General features: G+C 43.7%; 1 protein-coding gene across 5 annotated transcripts in view; it reads right to left on the reverse strand.

Annotated features, from left to right (window-relative positions):
• The window catches only part of N4BP1 (NEDD4 binding protein 1), a 178,208-nt gene that overhangs the window by 100,165 nt on the left and 59,037 nt on the right, over window positions 1–19,006 (reverse strand). For all 5 annotated transcript variants that reach the window (XM_078670540.1, XM_078670539.1, XM_078670542.1 and 2 more), the window contains exons 3-4: window positions 11,050–11,180; window positions 5,191–5,287 (exon numbers count right to left, since the gene is read on the reverse strand). In XM_078670540.1, coding sequence (XP_078526666.1) covers window positions 5,191–5,287; window positions 11,050–11,180 — 228 coding nt within the window. The remainder of the gene's footprint in view (window positions 1–5,190; window positions 5,288–11,049; window positions 11,181–19,006) is intronic.

Raw genomic sequence — 19,006 nt, forward strand, 5'->3', positions numbered from 1 at the left:
ATCCTTATATGCATTCTCAAACATTGGGAGGAATTAAGGAAAAAAGTGGCAAATCAAGATAGACTAGTGCAGAATGCATAAGTGGGTAAGTCTTGTGCTGGTCCTCTTAAGCATATACTCACTGAGGCCGGTCATAGGCAGCCAGGGAGAGACAAAAAGTAAGGAAAATGTTACTTAGTGTGTTGTTTGACCTGGTCCTCTCAGCAGGGTCATCCTCAAACCTTTTGCCTTTTAGCCCTCTTCTTTTTGCTGAATTTGTTTTTGTAGGCCTTAAGACCCAGTGCACTTGCTAACCAGTGCTCAAGTGCTTGTGCTCCCTCCCCTAAACATGGCTTGATTGGCATATACCTAATTGGCATATCCAATTTATTTATAAGTTCCTTGTAGAATTGTATATATACCCAGGGCCTGTAAACTAACACTTCTAGTGGGCCTGCAGCACCGCTTACTGCATCACCCACTTACGAAGCACTGTGAAACATGCCCCAGGCCGACCAATGCAGTTTTAAACTGCCATGCCACTTTCATTAAGTGTAAGTCACCACCAAGGAAGGCCCCAGGTAGCCCATTGGGCAGGGTGCACTGTAATTAAAAGGTTGGAAATGTACTTTTAAGCTTTACATGTCCTGCTAGTGAAAAAAGTCTAAATTAGTTTATCACTACTCTGAGGCCTATCCCTCTCGCAGAATAATATTGGGGATTCCTGGTTTGATTTAATAAGCTGCCATTCCTAATTGGGAGCAAGGAGATATGTCATGTTTGGTACCTATGAAATTGTAATGATAAATCACCTTTCACGTTTCAGTCAGATTTCTCACTACAATTTTGAAAATGGCACTTTTAGAAAGTTGGGATTTTCCTGCCCTTATTCCTATGTGCCTGCAGCCTGTCTTGGGTCATGCGAAGAGGGATAGCTGACAGAGTTTGAAAATTCCTCCCAGACATTCACACAATAGAGGGATTAGGGATGTCACAATGGGCCATCAGCTGGCAGGATGTGGGGGCATAGCTAAGCACAGGCCCACTTTCACCTGAATAGTCTGTTCTCTGTGTTCACACAAAGGGCATAACAATCCTGTATTGTCACTGCAGGTAGCTTGGAGCCAGGGCAGGGGAGTCAGGAAATTTCATGCACTTCAAAGAACCTTTCCAGAAACTGCTCCCACATTCCAGAAGAAGGGCACCAGGGTATGAACCTAGGACCTTCAGACCCACTCTTCAGTTCACTACTGGACCTGCGGAAAGACTCTCATAGGATTGCCTGCGACTTGCACTCAGTCAGACTGCTGCTGTACTTGGAAGGACTACTTTCCTGTCTGTAGGCTGCCTTGAAACTTCAGATGCCAGCCCTGCATGGACTCCAACTGCTAGTTTGCAGTCCTTTTCGGAGCCACAAGGACATTAAAAGCTCCCATCAATTTAAACCCGCACCTGGGCCCAGCCTGAGTCCTGAACACCCCAAGATGTGTACTACCAGTTCTGGACCATTGGTTGTGGTGCTAAAGCAGCTCATATGGCCAAAAACCAAAGCGGAGGACACATTTTGGCCAAAAAGTACTCTGCGAACCAGGAGGAGTCCAGGACTAACTTGCTTGCCTATCCGCCCGAGGTGCATTGTCAGTCGATTGACTTTGAGACTTCTCTAGCTAAGATCTTGTACGCAGCAGCAATTCCTTTTCAGCGATCCCCCGCCAAAGGGGTATCCGGCCTCGCAGAACTGTCTGTCCACAGCCAACTGCTTCATCCCTCTGGAGGTTTTTGACTTCAATTTCGGAGACTAAGTCCGAAAAAAGAAATATTCACGGCGGCTCCAACCCAAGGCCATCCAACGACAAAGCTCCCTCCTAGGACACCTCCAGAAGCCTTGCCCTGCTGAAATTTACCTGCTCAGGCACTTCAGAATTCCTTTAAAATTCAAAACTCCGGTTCTACTGATTGGATGTGTCATTTTGGTGTCAAATAATTTCTTAAAATGTACTTTATCACTTCTAAATTGGCTTGGGATGTTACTTCTGTTGTGTTTTCACTGTATTAGTGTTTGCGTGCTGCATACATACTTTGCACACTGCCTCCAAATTAAGCCGGACTGCTTTTTGTGTCAAGCTACCCAAGGTTAAGCACAGATTAATTTACTTACTTTTTGTGCTTCAACTCTGCAAAGGTTTGTAGCTGTTGCTTGACCCGCAATTACATCCCAGTCAACCAACAACCCAATTTCAGAACACCAGTAAGCATCTGTTCGGAACATGTATGGCTGGAGAATTAGATTATATGCAGTGTGTGTATTTCTGGCATCTAGTGTTGAGCTTGGCGTTTGCAAGTTGCTTTTCATTGAAGAAAGGCTTACGACTCCCAGGACGCACTGTGACTCCACAGTTTGTAGACACCTGTTGGCATGCAGGAGTACTGTTAAGATTTTCTGGATCCAGCCCGTCACCTGGGGAGTATTCAAAAAGTGAAGAATCTGCAGTTAGAATTTTCTATCAGAAATGTAGTTTACAGGCGGGCAAGACGATGAGGGTTCGATTGTAGCTTGGAGACAAAGTCTAGGAAGCCTTGCCAAGAGCCTAAATGCACCTAATTTTCTTATTCAATGGAAGGAAGTCCCATCAATTACTGAACACTATGGGCTAGATGTACAAACATTAGGAACACTGATTTCCCAATTCTGAGTCTCTCTGGGTCGCAATTAGGAAATCAATATTCCTAATGTATGAAACTCATGGAGTTTCATTTAGAGGTTCCTATTGGGTCGCAAATCGCCCTACCTCGTTAATAGTAATGAGGTAGGTCACAATTTGCGACCCGTTAGGAATCACAGCCATCACATGGATGGTGGCCTGCTGTCAGCAGACCACCATATCTGTGATTGCATTTAAATAAAGCAATTTATTTTTTTTAAAGGAAAACTGGATGAGTTGAACAACAAAAAAAAACATGAATTTCTCTTTTTATTTTTTTTTTTTAGAGTAGGCAGTGGTCAATGGGACCACTGTCTGCTCATAAAATATTTTCATTTACATTCTCAAACAGGTCCCCAAGAGAACCCATTCCCCTTTGAGAAATGGTTACCACAAGTTTTAAACTGGTGGTAAAGTATTACTGCTTGCAAATGTAATTCAACTGCAGAGCAGCAATAAATAATGTATCGGTCCAGTATTTGGCTGGGGCGCCCTAAACACGCCCCTTCCAAATACGGAATCGCAAATGCATTTCGATAACAAGTTACTGAATCGCATTTTTGTACATTTGAACAAGCAGTTTTCCAGTCAAAAAGGGCCCGTTTCTGTGAACCTACCCATTTGCAAACGGAAAAATGCTTTGTGCATCTTGCCCCAGACTCTTAGTACTGGACTTTTTCCACAAATCAGTGCATTCTGTGAGCTGCAGACTTGTTTCGCGTCAAATGAACCCTTGTGGTTCATTAAGATTGAGCGATCTAGACAGTGGAATATGATTGTATTAAAGAAATTAAGGTACTTTTGAATGCACTATGATTTTTTGACATCTTTATTAGATTTCATGTTAAACTTTTTTAGGATACTTTGGATGATAATGTAAAGCCTTTGTGATACAAGGTGAAAGACTCCTACCTAGACAGGCTGGAAAACTCTGATCACTTGCTCCTTGACACCACAACCACCAATCATCTGCTTATGCCAGGCTATAAAGCCCTTAATAGGCGGCGTTCACTTCCCCATAAGGTTGCTTGTAGACATTCCAAATCGATCCCCTCTCCAGCCCCAGAGCCTTATTAGGAATATAACCCATGTACATCAAACCAGAAAGTTGTGGCCAAAACTGAACCTTGCACCATAAATTGGCTATGGGCTTTGAATCGCTCTGCTTGCCATCTAAGCATGGCTACAACATTGTAGCTTAGAGATGGTGTGACCAGACACACCTAGCAAAAAGCAGTCAGTAAGCTACCCTACAGTACAGATGTCATGCCTGAAGAACTGCTGAAATTGAGTGGAGTGCGACACCCTACAATGAAGTGTGCACATGCTGAGCCTGTCAGCGCAATAAAAGAGAGCACAAGTGGTGATGACGGGAGTAAAGGATATAAAAAAATGAACGAGATGTGCAAAAGTCAATCTAGCTACAGCATTGCCATCTTCACCACACCAGGTCCCTTCTTTTGCATTTCTTTATAACTATTTTAAGAAAACTGGATTTAAAGATAGCCTTACTCTAAAAAAAAAATTATGATGCAAGTGAGTTCAACTGTAAGGGTCTATTAGTTGTTTAAAAGTCCACATTCAAGTAATGCTAAATATATCCGACTATTCTCTCTGCAGCATACAACCAAATGTGGAAAGAGGAGGATGGGGCAGTCAATAACAGGTTTAAAATATCTGTGTTTCATACGTCAACACACAAATAATTACATTTGTATGTTAAGTGCTTGTGAAAGGTGACAGCAGCACTGAACCAGATCGTCCCAGTGACAATATGGTGAAAACACAAATACAATAGAGACCTACAGCCTAGGTACTATATAACCTGTAGAGGGGTGCATAGTTCTGTACCAGAGCAAATTTGAGAATTGCACCTAAATCCCCAGTTCTGTATGGCTGCTGGAAAAAAAACATTTTTTTTAAATAAACCGTAGCATACTAAATAGAGCAGCAGTGTACATTTGATAAGAGATAAGGATTGTAGTAGTCTGTTCATTTCTATTTTCTATCATAAGACACCTTAATTGTACATGCACCTGAATATAGACAGTGTACAAATTTGCTTGTATATGTTCAGCTTGAAAAATAGCAAATGACTTAACAGAGAATGCCATTAATGGATCCGTCACATCTTGAACAGGAGACACCTTACAAAGAAACAGATGGGAAGTAAGGTACAGCTAAGAGTGAAATACAGAAGATGGAATGTGAGGACGTGAAATGGAAGGACAAATAATTTAGGTCGAAATAAACACAATACTGTGCAGTGGTTTTTAAACGTGACATATTCATACACTACAAATATGTTTTTTGTAAACGGAGTCTTTATAATTTGTTAAGGCTCAAAACGTTTTGGTCCAGTGATAAGCTGGAAATTGAAACCTGGTCTATCAATTCAAAGGTCTGCAAGTTGGTCACTAAGCTACTTCCCAGTTAACAGAGGATACTATTTCCCCGTAGTACAGTCTTAAGAGGAATGAGAGTTAGATTACAAATACAAACACCATACCGATCATCATGTGAAGCAATTCTTGAGCCCAACACCATTCTTGCAGGCGTGAGAGACAAAATTCCCAAATCCTGGAGCTGCTGGAGAAAGTGCTGCTCTGTAAAGGAAAAGATCATGCTTCAGAAAAACCAGTTATTCAGAATAAATTTTAAAAGAAACATTATCTTGCAATCAATATTGCATTTATTATCACACAAGGAAATTCTTTTAATTTAAAGCCATCTTTTTGACACACGCCTTTTGCGCTTTCAAAATTCAGTATCCAATTGGGGTTGAATCAACATTTGATTAGGGACAAATTAGACACCGTATAAGGTCTAAAGTATTTAGGAATACATATTTAACTAAGGCACAGTAAGAAAATATGCCTTGTTGATCTACATTTATTTAGAGGCAAAGAAACATTAACAGTCCTCGTTTCATAACTGCCTCTACAACTACATGGGTCCTTGTACTTACCTTTTTTTTTTCTGTAAATGTTTTCCATAGGAAGCCCTTACAGTGAATAACCAGATTCGAATCAGGTAATTCACTGCTGGGATGTAACAGTGGTTAGCCAAACTGATTATCCACTTTATGACATCACACAGGGGGAAGCCCTTGCTTTCTCTTTTTTTCACCATCTCAACCAGGACTCCAGAGGCCCGAACAGAGTGGCAGAATGGCAGTTGGTGAACCATGCAGACAGCCTGTAGCAACCATCTTCTTCTCAGTCAGTGGGTTTCCCGGCCTGTGCGGAGGGTGGAAAAGAAGCTGCACTATTAAGTTGGTCTTGCAGAGCCACTGTCAGTGGGGTGCCTGCACTTTGCTCTCAATGTGAGAGCAGAAGGAGGCTTTGTGCCGGGAGGGGTGGGGTGGGGTGGTGGATGAAAGGAGGCCAGATATTTATTTTTGGGTCACCTATATTTAAAGTGTGTCACGGTTAAGCATATGCACCTGGTGGTGTGGCACGGTAAGAGGAGGCCAAGTATTCATTATTATAATTTTTTTTATATTTAGAGAGGAGCAGGAGGGAGTTTTCAGAGGCTGATTTAGGTGGGTGGCAAAAGGCCAGGTATTTTTTTTTAGGTCTCATCTAGGCAACGCTTGCGCTGTCTCTTTAAGACATGATATATTCAGGATATGGGCGTTAAGCAACACCTATCTTTCTAATTGGCTCCTACTACTGCCCTTTGTAAATTGCTGCTTTTCGTTGGTTAATATGGTCACTAGTCCCTCCTTTTTTTCTTTTATGACCTCTCATGAGGACTGCCCCTCCTACATGTGGTGTTACTCACCATGTTATTGATTACTGTCCGAGGACTCTTTCATGAAGGCTTTTTTAGGCTCAGAAACTCACTCGTGCCCATGCTTGCTCCCTTTCTTCGTAATTATAAACAGTTGCTCTTTATATTTGCCGATGCTCGCTCCCTCTCCTTGTTAAATGTAGCAGAAGTGCCATTTTATTGAACAATTTAACCACATCAGCGCGGCGCAGATTCCTGCGCTGTGCTGAACGTTCTAATGAGCCAACGGGCTCATGACGAACGGTTCCGTCATGAGCACAGGCCAAACGACGCTCATGACGGAACCGTTCCGTCATGAGCATCGAAGGGGTTAAAGATAGTCTTTTTTTTTTTAAAGCGCTCCATTCCGCGCTTTCACCTTTACAATAGCTGCTGCGCGCCTTTAGTACCCTTGGTAATCAAATTTCCCATCTCATTTATTTTGCTTTAATATTTCCTACAACACTGCTCATTTAAAACAAACTACAGTTGCACACTAATTTCCATGTAGATTAACATCATTCTGTTCAAATCTAATTAGGAATGGATTTCCCGCAGCAGGAACATGGCAGTAGACCAGTTGCAGGAGCCCGACACTAGGGGATTGCCACATTCGGATAAGTTAACCTGGTCAATGACTTTTAATAGATTTTTTTGCCCACTGTAAACGGCACACACTATCCTTTGATTTTGCTCTGATTTATGGCTGCAGTGTTTGTAGGACACTCACCCGATAGTGGCTCAGAGGCAGGACCGAATGAGGTTAATTCCACCAGATGCTGAGCACTCTTGAGATCCTTGCTGGTGCATTGCATGTTCATGCTTTGGCGGCCCGCGTTTGTTTCCGGGTGAAGGCAAGCAGCCTCAGCACAGAGCATAATCTGTGGGCGGAAGAGGGATTTCAGCATATGAGGCACAGTCCCGGTTCCTGTGACAGAGGCATGAGGCAGCAGGAAGGCACTTTCTACATTGGAAAACTTGTTTGCCCCTAAGGAATTTCCTGATATTGCGGTTTCTTCTGTTAGTCGAGTAGTAGGAACCGAAGCTGGGGGGTACAAAAGGAGGTAGAAGAGATGTCAGACAGACAGAAAAACTGGACGGAGCCAAGGACATTTGCTACTTTGGTAGATCTAGCTAGCACCCAGTTGCAAAAACTGGTTAGTTGGTCCAAAGGAGCAGGAAGAAACAGGTATTCACTGTGCTGTGGTTTAGAAAGAAGAGAGGGGAATCTCATACTACAGAGCAATCCGGAGACAGCATTCTCCAGGGTTGGACTAGTCAGGAAATCAACTGCTAATCCAAGGAAGATTAGCCGTATTTCAGCTGGTAACCCAGCCGGTGTGACAGCCACCATGTCAACTCTGTCACTTAATTCATTCTTTAGAATAATGAAGCAGTCGAAGGATCATAAGTAACTGGCTGAGGTGGCCTTAGCCAGTCAGAGGTGCTGGGGTGGGTATCCCAGAGTAGCGCTGTGGGAGAAGAGGACGTATCCCTACATTTAGCAAATGGATTCTGGCCGCTCTCCACAGTAGGGGAGGAGGGGGTACATCCAATCAGTAGCCTGAATTCTTCTCCAAGAGGCACAAGAGCACATGAGGGTCAGAGAAATGTTACAGAGGTGAAGAAGGTGGAAGATGAAAGGCACCAGAATTCGATGGACAGGAAGAGGGGCTTGCACGATTCCTTGGAAAATATTTTTCTGAATCTCACATCAGACAATGAAAAAGTTTGAGATTTCAGAATCAGTAAGAGATCCAGGGGAAATGTGGTGTATTACAAAAGAAATGTGATGATCTTCCATAACGAACATCCACTCTGGAAAAGAACCTGGAGAAGATGAGTCTCACTCTGCATTCAAACACCCAAGTGACAGACGAGCTAAAGCTGCAGAATAAAGCTTTTATGCCTACAAAGGCTGGAGAACCATTCTAGGCTTAACAACCGACTGAGCATTCCGGAAGGGGCAGAGCAATTTGAAAGATCAAGGCTTAAGTTTAACAGTCTTCTAAGGGAGGCATCCTGCATGACAGGCCAGATATTGTTTTAGATAAGCAAATCCAAAGCGCCCATAGAGAGCCCTTTACATGAATCTTAAACTGAGAGACACCCATTACCCCCCCAATCCACCCCATAGAGCCCCAAGAAGGTTCTTGTGAACTTCTATACCTATGCTGTAGAGGAGATGATTTCAACTCGTGCATTAGAGGAGAAAGCGCTGATTTACGAAGACTATACAAATCATGTGAGATCAGATATAGGTAAATCAGCAGCGAAATGGTACTTGTGGATGAAATTACTACGTAATTCTGCCCAGGTATCAGCTATAATATTAGCAAATATTAAAGGGGAGGCAGCATCAGTGGCTATCCACAGGAAGTTCAGTCCTTTACAACAGGAGCACAAACTTTTTAAAAAATATTTTAAACTGTGTACGAAGATTTAGGCAGGGACCGTTTGGGTGGAAAAGCATTGAAACTACAACTGATGGGTAGTCCCGAAAAGGACACCTTTAAGCAGACACCTGCTTCATCAAAAAAGAAGTGGGACAATAACAAAAAACAAAAAGTTAAAGAAAACAGATATCAATTCAGAGGTAGATCTCCTCCTCAGGAGCCCTCCAAAAGGAGGTATAACCTTAGGAATAGTGACAATATTAGGAAACCTGACAGGTATCAGGGTACTGAGACATGTTCCTCTCGTTCCTTTCAGGGTTCAACGAAAAACTCGAGAGGAAAGGACGGCCAGACAGACAAGAAGAGTGTACAAAGTCCAGGGACAAGCAGCACGCTCAAGAATATACTTCTAAAAAAGAAGATGAACCAAAACAAAAACCACAGTTCAAAAAGAAGGTTGCACGTCGAAAGATCAGATATTCCCAGAATTCTGAGGGCTCGACTGCTGAACAGGGAATGAGCTCCGACGATGCTAGGCAGTGTGGCAGAAGTAACAATAGCTCGCCAGAACATGATGGGATTTCTGGTGACAGCGGACTTGAATGATTATATCACAGTGGAAACACCTGATACTAGGGTAAGTGTCTCACATAAATTGTATGAAAAAACACTCCAAATGGCAGTATCCAATAAAGCAAAAAGCGAAGAAGGTGGTCAGGGAGATCTTACATCAACTTGAATACCAAGGGGTGATTGAAACTTGAAACTCTCAAATGAATAACCCTATGTTTCCTGTATCAAAATAGGACAATTCATATAATTTAGTTTTAGATTACAGACATTTAAACACTTGCATTAACACATTTGCATTAGAAAATGCACTGAGTTCCGCATAATAACATTGTGCGGGAACAATGCAAAACCACGCTTGAGATCTCAGATGTATTTTTCTGCCAGAATATAACGCCTGAGAGCAAGTATTTAACCACATTCCCCGCAATAGGCTTCCAGCGACAATTTTGTAGACTCCTCCAGGGGTATAAGAACAGCCTGGAGTTGTTTGGAGCCAGAGTAATTGAATTACTTCAAAATGTGGATAAAAAGGCATTGTCCTATGTAGATGAAATGTATCTAACAGATTAATGACCTGGAGGAACCCTTGATCAGAGTGAATACCATCATTTTGGGTTTTGCCTCTGAAAGTTACAAACTCAACATTAAAAAAAAACATATTGCCCACCTTAATGTCCTTTTTCTAGGATATGTGCTTTCAAGTGAAGTAAAAAGCCTAGCAGCTAACTTTTTTGAAAAACGTGCGCTGCTCTAACCGCCAAAATCATTAAAAAATGTACAATCAATCCTGGGATTCCTGAATTTTGGCACAACATACATTTTGGATTACACAGAAAGAGTATAACCTTTTTATGATTTAATAAAACCTGAGTTTCAGTTAGTCAGTGGGAACAGGAACACACAGATACTCTTCGTTCTTTATAAGCGGACATGAATGTTTCTAAACACTTACAGACACACGTAAACGTATGCAACCTAGTCATCACTTTAATTGCAGGTCAATCAGGGTACACCTACCTAACATATAATGAAGGTGAGCCAGTACCAATAGCATGCAAATCACATTTGTACACAAATGCTGAGATACGCTTTGCATCAACAGAAAAATTATGACAGCACTACAGACTGCTGTAGTGAGAGAAAGAGCACTGCCTCAAGGGAAGAGTATAATAGTCGTTAACCCAGTTCCATCCCGAGAAGCTGTGACAACGGCAAGCATTCCCAATGCTAAAGCCTTACATCCAAGATGGATACAATGGGTTAATTCTCTCACTGCAACAGATGTAGACTACAGGTACGACCCAAATCTAAAAACACAAGCATTTCTGCAATATGAACAAGAATATCCTCTACCAAATGAAATAATGCTTCTAGATCAGTACGAATATATAATTTACACGGATGGTTCTGCTCAACCAGCCATAGGGAGTAAACAGCACTACAGCGCTGCGTGTGCCATCGTTAAAGGGCGCATGCAGGATGGAAAGTCCATCAGAATTGTACAAAAACCGAGTCTCTAGGAGACTGCACGGTACCGCTGGCAGAATTAAAACATTTTAGTCAAGGATATCAGTCAGTGAGGAAATCCTGCATCAGTTCTAAAGAATACAATGTGTCTTTATTACCTGTATTATTAGGATTACGCCTTGTTCTCCACTGTGGAACAAACACAGTAATGTTTCGGTGGCCTTGTTTCCAGAAATACTCAACAGCAAGGGCAATTCCTCGACATGAAAAATATTGTTTGAGACCGTGGCTATTAAAAACAATCAGAAAAATATATACAAACGATTAGCAAACCTTTACAGTTACAGATATTACACAACAAGTTACTGGTTGGATGGCATGTTGTTGGTGACATTACTGTGATGAGTATTACCTTCCCCTTTATCACCAGATTGGTAAAGTTTGACCCCATGCACATCCCATTCTTAGACCTCCCCTACAGTAACTCTGCTACACTACCCAGAGTTTAGATTCAATTTCCAGCTCCTTAAAGAACAAGAACCAATGGTAGGAAAAAAAATGTTATATCCTTCAAGTGTCAGAATTCCACATACCATTGTGTGCAACTCATACAGGATATGGCACTTACATAAAATACCTGTAATGGAATAAAGTGGCCTACAATACAAAGTTCCTTTTGATAGACATGCCCCAACTTGTGACTTCTGTGTTAGGTCGAGCCTAGGCAGCACGCATGTACTGTCTCTCAACATGCTGTATCTCCTCTGTGGGCTATTGACGCGCCCATCGTTTTCCATTCAATATTTTGGGTGTCTTTTCTGAAATTCGGGCTTTTCATTGGTGCACTGGTGTATTTAAGGGCATGTGTGCGCTTGGTTCTCTCCCATGGTGACTGTCCCTTTTACATGTACTCTTCCCCTCTTGTCTATATGTGTTCGTTTTGGAGCACTATTTGTTTCTTCTCATTTTCTTTTGTTTACACGGAGGCGTGGGAAGGCTCCCCCTGCCTTTCAATTTCATGTGCGAAAGTGAACAGGCCTGTAAATCTTATTAGGCGCCCACCCAGTGATCGCGTTACGTCTTGTACTGTAATGTTTTCACTTTTATGTTTCCCTTAGGTCTTTATTATTGATGTAGCAGCAGTAATTTCCACAAACAGGAAACTGCCATTTAGAGGTCAGGCATCTTGGTCCACAACCCGTGTGGCGTTTTGATGGTAATCACGCCAGGTTAATTGATGTGGAAATCTAGATGTGATTAAGGGACCTTAGACGTCATGGGATGCTCAATAAATCAACAATGCTGTGGTGTCGCATGAAGGGAAATTCCTTTATCAACTACTGTTTACTGAGGGTTTTCCCGCTCTTATCACCACAACTGCAACTGGATTGCCACAGAGTGAAGCACCAACAATCCTGTAAGAAGCCAGAAGCCCTCACCATCAGACCACACCAGAGTCGTCATACATCACACAGTGTAGTGAAGACAGGGCCCTGCTTGCACACATTGCTATGTTAGCATAAGCTTATTAGAAATTTAAACTCCATTTTGCCACTTTGCAGCTTTTGCACACAACCCTACATATAACAGTTGTTGCAAGTTAAACTGCTTTATTTTCCTAGCCTGAGAATGGCATGTTTTAACATCCCTAGACTTACATAGCAACCTTAGTCTGTACACTGCATGCAGAAGCCTTCAAGGTCACCATAACAATGTATGCGGTTATTCAGGTTGATCGGCCCATGCTCTAGACACAACACAAACACAGCTGCAGCTAACTGAAATTCTAGTGCCTTTAATATTGCACTGCATGCATGAGATTTGGGCACTTAGAGAAAAACCTTTTTCCAGTGAGAAAGAACGCTGCTAATCCTGAGATGGGATTCACTTCTGCTGATCTTGGAGGTATGGGGTTCCCCATTCAAGCCTAAGAGACCTATTAATATAAACCCTAGTTCCTAGCAGGGGAGGGTGGTTCACAAGGCGCGATAGGACCGGTTTCCACTGTCATTATAATACGATTTCTCCCTTTGTGTTTTATGGAATTGTAACAATGCTGATCAGATTATTTTTAATCATACGACTGCTTATGTTAGTAAAAATACTGCATCTTAGAGCACGTCGTTAAACTTTTCAGTGTCTCTAATTACTCATGTTGTGGACTGGTATGAGAATAAAAACGAAAGAGTGTTCTTGATTGCCACCATTCCTGAGAGTACCCCAAGTCGCGTGTTCTGGGTTGTCTAATCATTGGTAGCTTCACTGTAGGACGGAGAGCTAATGAGACACTGATGCTAGTCGGATAGGGGTTCTGGGTACTTAGGTGAGTTATTTGGTACACCACAATTTACCAAGGTCCTGGCTTCCTGTGCATAGTTCTGTGCATGAGCAGAATCCCTGCAACAACAGAACAACAAACTTTTCCTCTTAGCCCCAGGCTATCCTGCTGCAGCGCACTTTTGCTCCAGCCCCCACCTCAATAAGAACCCGGGAGAAACAGGGCCTTCAATCTTACGAGAAAAGACTTATTTGTCCAACTCCTCCTTCCTTATATCATGACCCTGCCCAACTCGACCAAAGCCAGTAAGTGGCAGGGTTGGAATGGGATTTGTTGGTTAAAGATTCTGTAAAGGCCAGGAATTATATTGAAATACAATATCAGTCAGTCAAATTGGTGTTTATTCGAATTCAAATTCATAAAAGACATATATACATTTAAAACAAAATCCAAACGTTCAAAATCAAATTCATGATTCACGACTTTACAGAGTTCAGAGGTCCCTTAAAAGTTCCAAAGTTGCTGAGTTCATAAATACTGTGAATAAATAAATTAGTAAATTATCGTAAAATCCGGGTTAAAATATATCGTCCATGCACCCACTTTTAAACAAGCATTTACAATGCAACGGTTTTGCCTTTGTAAAAGTTAGAGCTATTGGCATTGTAAATGACAATTTTTTTATTTATGTGTTCGTTTTGAAAACAGATAAATAAATGGCATTGTCATTTACAATGGCAATAGCCTAATCTCTCGCAAATGCCACACACACACCCCCACAGAGAGCCCCCCCCCCACACAGAGCCCCTCCACACAGGGCCCCCCCCCCACACACACCCACACAGTGCCCCCCCACACACACCCACACAAAGCCCCCCACACACACCCACACAGAGCCCCCCACACACTGCGAGCCCCCCCCACACACAGAGCACCCCCTCACACTGCGAGCCCCCCCCACACACTGCGAGCCCCCATCCACACACTGCGAGCCCCCATCCACACACTGCGAGCCCCTAGAGAGTAAAATACATAGGGCCTGTGCAATGAGTAAACAACACCAACTCCCCCCCCCCCCTTCCAGAAAGATGCCACGGAGGTGTTATCTGTTAGCAAATACCCCGGATCGAACCAGGGACCGTGGCTCTAAAGGAAAACGCTTTCCTTGGCTGATTTCTGCGGCCATCAGAGAGCTCCGGCTAGGCTAATGCAGGCGCGACCTGGTCTTAGTCTAATGTATTCTATTGGAATTAACTCGACCGGTGATCAGAGGGCATGACACCCAAACACCACCAAGCAAATACATAGCAATATTACATTTGTGAACGCTTTGAGCAACGCTCACAGGTAATTTAAGACAACACACAAAGCAAATGTTAAACTCTGTCTCGCACTTTTAAAATAAGATTTTTTCTTTTTTAACATTCGGTGTAGCTAGTAGACTCGACACGTGGTCACTACTAATGCAGTAATCGTCTCTTTGTCACAATCGGTAGGTTATTCAATGGAGATGAAAATAATGGACTATTCAGATGCTTTTCAGGCACACCGTCAAGAGCTCTGCCTATCAGAACTCCATTATTTCACTGCAGATAACCAGGAGATCTCTTGTGGTAAGGCCAGCAAAATAACATGGAACGTTGGGGGGGTGGAGGGGATGTAACAGAAACAAACATGCCTGACTGTCGACTTTACAATTAACCCAACAGAAGAACTTTAGAGAAAAAAAAATAAGGTAGGAAATTCAACAAGGCCTAGTTTGTTAATCCATGCTTCCTAAATCCCAGATCAAAATTTCTCGATGGCTAATTCTGGAAATCAATCTAAGTTGGCCGAAAGTAATCTGCTGCAAAGGTACTTGAACGCTCGGAGTACAGGACCAAAAACCCAACACTGAGGGAAACAAGAAATATAAGACGGCATAACAAGGGAAAAAACACAGCGAGGTAAGAAACATTAAATCTACCAGACCAAAGGAATAGTGCAGCAAAAAGATAATGGAAGCACCTAGAACTCTGACAGACTCTGACTCACCTGAAGGGCTGAGGCCTGACCTGCAGCTTCAGAGGCATGCGCGAGACAGGCAGGGGCAGGTCAAGGCTAGCAAGGCAGGCAGAGGCTTTAGTTATAATTCAAATTATTATGGCCGGCAGTGGCGGCTGGTGACATTTGAAAGTGGTGTGGCGGAAAAGTTTGGGATGAGTTGCTGGTAGCGAGCGATCTCAACCGTCATAAGGGGTATTCGGGGGGATGCCCCTTGCGAAAAGTTTGAAAAAAAGAGTCGGCAAATGGTGAGTTTTCAAGCAAATTTGAGAAAGCAAGTAGGTTAATAAATCACTATATAAAACTGAAAAATAAACATGTTATTGCAATATGTAAAGCCTTTAGATATATTGCAGTAAGTACTAATTAACACATAATGACATGCAACACAGTCGCTGCCATTCATTCCAGTCCAACAAAAATAAAATGTACAACTATTTTTCCGAAGATATTCTATGACTTCCTGCAAGTAAAAAGCCACTTCAGTTCTGCATCTTATAATGGTAACGCATAAATTATAGTATACAGTTCAGATGACAACTGCAAACTCCCTGGCCTGGTCACAAGGGTTGCATCAAACACTAGGCTAGGCCCTCTTGGGGGATTTTCCTTTCCAAATGTTGACACTTACACAGACTGCAACCTAAGGCTAGACATGCTTCATTCCATTGCCAATCTGCTCTGTTGTCCACCTTACCAGGCCCCGTGTTCATGCCCAAAAAAATTACTTCAATGTATTGCTTACATTTGGGAGGGGCTGGAAAGGCTGCTTTCCCCAAAGCCATTTGTCAGGCCATAAACTCTGAGCTCAGGATGAACATGAGCCGTAAACTACTTTTTACATTTGTGGAATGCATGGAGGCATATGTCGAACGTGAAAATATTTCTTGCAAACAATTCAGTTTTCCATGCACAAATTGCCCATTCATCATGTTGCACATCAGAAATCCATAAAAATACCCCTGCATGATGCTCCTGCATCATGCTTCATTGCAAGAAACCAACACATTGCAGCTGCGCTAAGTTTACTATTTGGCGCTTCTTCACAATGACCACTGCACAAAACTCGTGGATCGATGCTGCTGTCTATGCCTATACAAAAAGTCTTATGTACATTACTCCTTCATTAGACCTTTTACACCACACCCATGCATAATAGCCCTGAGCACAATAGATCTGTAAATGTCCCTAGGACGTCGAACTCGTACAGTGCTGCTCTACATAACACTGCCCTGTACATTAATCTTCAGCCCAATGGTTTTATACAAAAAGAACACAACAATGCCTCATCAACAGGCCTCGATGCAGAGCCAACGCAACATGTCCTCTCACACAAGTGCAATATGGCTATGCCCTCTCACAAAGTGCTCTCACACTACCCCCTGCAAGGTATCCCTTCCCACCGCCCCTGCAGAGAGCCTCCTGCATGGATCTCCAGTTTGGAAAAACTTCCTTAGGGTGTCTGCACGCGGTCCCTCACTGGAAGCTGCACAGATGGAGGCCGTCAGCGATGGATACTGGTGGGGCACGTGAGGTGACACTAAAGTGGCAGACTCTCTGAGTTGTCCCCGGGACTTTGGCAGCCGCGTGTAAGGCCCTCTTTTTCTTTGAGAAGCACCCTACCTGCACACCGACCCTCCTCCCGGTGATTGGTGTGCAATACACAACAATAATGGCCAGGTACCAGGACATATTTGGGTGCCAACGGTGCAAGCAGAAAGAGACTGCGCCCATCTAACACGAGTGTCTTCGGAGCTGCAGTGACCTCTTGGCTAACAGGGGGATCCTCGGACCTGCAGTGACCTCTGGCTAACACGGGCAGGGGGCACCTCGGACCGGAGGTTCAAGTCCCAAATGACAACTCATCAGCCGAAAGAGGCTGCCAGGACAGCAAAGCCCGGGGCTGATCCTGTCCTGGGGTCGATACATGAAGGGTCAGTGTGGGGGCGGACTGAGTTGAAAGATGTCCACCTCATGGCTATCACCTGCTAGGGGTAGGGTTGGGGGCAGGAAGAGGCCCGAAGGGGTGAGGGCATCTTTACTCATTTCACCAACACCAAGCACTAGCAGGGACACTCTGGCATAGCGCTGCGGTGCTGTCACTACTATTCAGCCTCCTCGCCCCAAATGAGTCTCACTAAGGTCAGACATCTCTGACTAAAGAAATACATACTCCGAGTGGAGCGGGCTCTTTCATTGGCCGGTGAGTGACGGACGGCCCTTCTCAGTCTCTGGTGTGGCTGGGGCCTGGTTGGGGATTGTTAACTTCTGACCCTCACTTCACCATGACCAAAACTCTGAACTTGGACTAATGTTTCTTTAATCGCTCTGTGTCACGTTTCACTTCATTGTTATGGTTGGTGTATTAAGCAGCCAGCTGGCAATCAATATTAAGGGCTTTGTGAAAAGTGCACATTCACATCACAAGGCTGTCAGCTTTTTATTCTCCGCCGGGAACTTCACTGGCATCCTGTATTATTAGAACAATCACTAGCAATTAAATATGGCTAATGATTGCTTACGTACCTTATTTGCAGAGCACTTTGAAATGAAAATATGCACGTAAGTGTTTTTAACGGGTCTGCTTAGTAGTGTTAAGCTAATCTATGCAAACTTTGACAGAAATGAATTACAATGAGATTGCCGATCTATCAGGACTATGTCATTCAGGAATTAATCCTTTCCCGGGATGCCTCACCTCAAGCCATGGAGACAACTGCAGAGCGCGCGCACCCACCCACCTTTGGTTCAATTCATGAAGAGATCTGCCTGAGAGGCCCGGGCGGGATCCGCGCGTGTGCACTGCGCAGTTGATCTCGCGCACCATTAAATTCAGTCCTGAGGAACACTAGCGGCAGCCTCTGAGGCCCGGCCGAGGCCCGGGTATGGTCAGCGCTCAATTTAAATAATGAAGAGTTTCTGAGGCCCGGCCGGGGCCCCGTGTGTGCTGCTGTGCACAATTTAATTTATTAGGAGGTCGGGCGTGCCACCATCATGGTGAAGAGGCTTCGTGCTTGCTGGCTCTGAGTGAGGGGGCCCCTGACGACATGAGAGGTGGGCGGGGGGCGGCTCACGGACAGCGGGAGGGGGGAGGGAACGGCAGCACTCACCTCGACTTCCTCCAGCGGTGGTCGGCCGCGTAATGGGAAAAACAACCACATTTAAAAAAAAAAACGAAACTCCGCCCACCGCCGCGATGACGACATCGCAGAGGCAGAGAGGGAAAAAATGTCGGGAACGTCCCCGAATCTGGTCCGGCCTTGACGGACAGATCCGGCTCCCAATGGCTAGCCTCCATTTATGGAGCTAGCCAATGGGAGCAGGGGGCGAGTAGGGGGCGAGTCCCTGTTCCCCACTGTAAGACATAAGATTTTGCTAGCGCATGCGTACTTCGTATGCATTGCCAAGCAAAACCTAAAAACCAGGTTCGTTAAGACAGATGAGTGTGTTCCTGTCTCATTATGCATCATGCAGTCAAACCCTGTGCTTGAAGGAAACACATGCCGTGTAGGAATTTTGATGCAGCAATTATACAGAAATCATTCCCATCCGTTCTTAAAATCCTAAGAGCTTCTGTACCAGAAGTAATACCAAACAAATGGCATGTCGGCTTAATCCATTTATATCTCAGGTTCTTGTATGTTGGGCAAATGAGAGGAACATGGGCAATGGATTCCAGTTGTTCAGGACAATATCATTTAAAGGTAGTCTTCAATCATTTTAAACATCTATCTTTGTTCACCTTATCAGTCAGGAACAGTGCCTTAAAGGGACCGGTACTCACAACTACTAAG

The sequence above is a fragment of the Lissotriton helveticus genome, chromosome 12, assembly GCF_964261635.1.
Source record: "Lissotriton helveticus chromosome 12, aLisHel1.1, whole genome shotgun sequence".
NCBI lineage: Eukaryota > Metazoa > Chordata > Amphibia > Caudata > Salamandridae > Lissotriton > Lissotriton helveticus.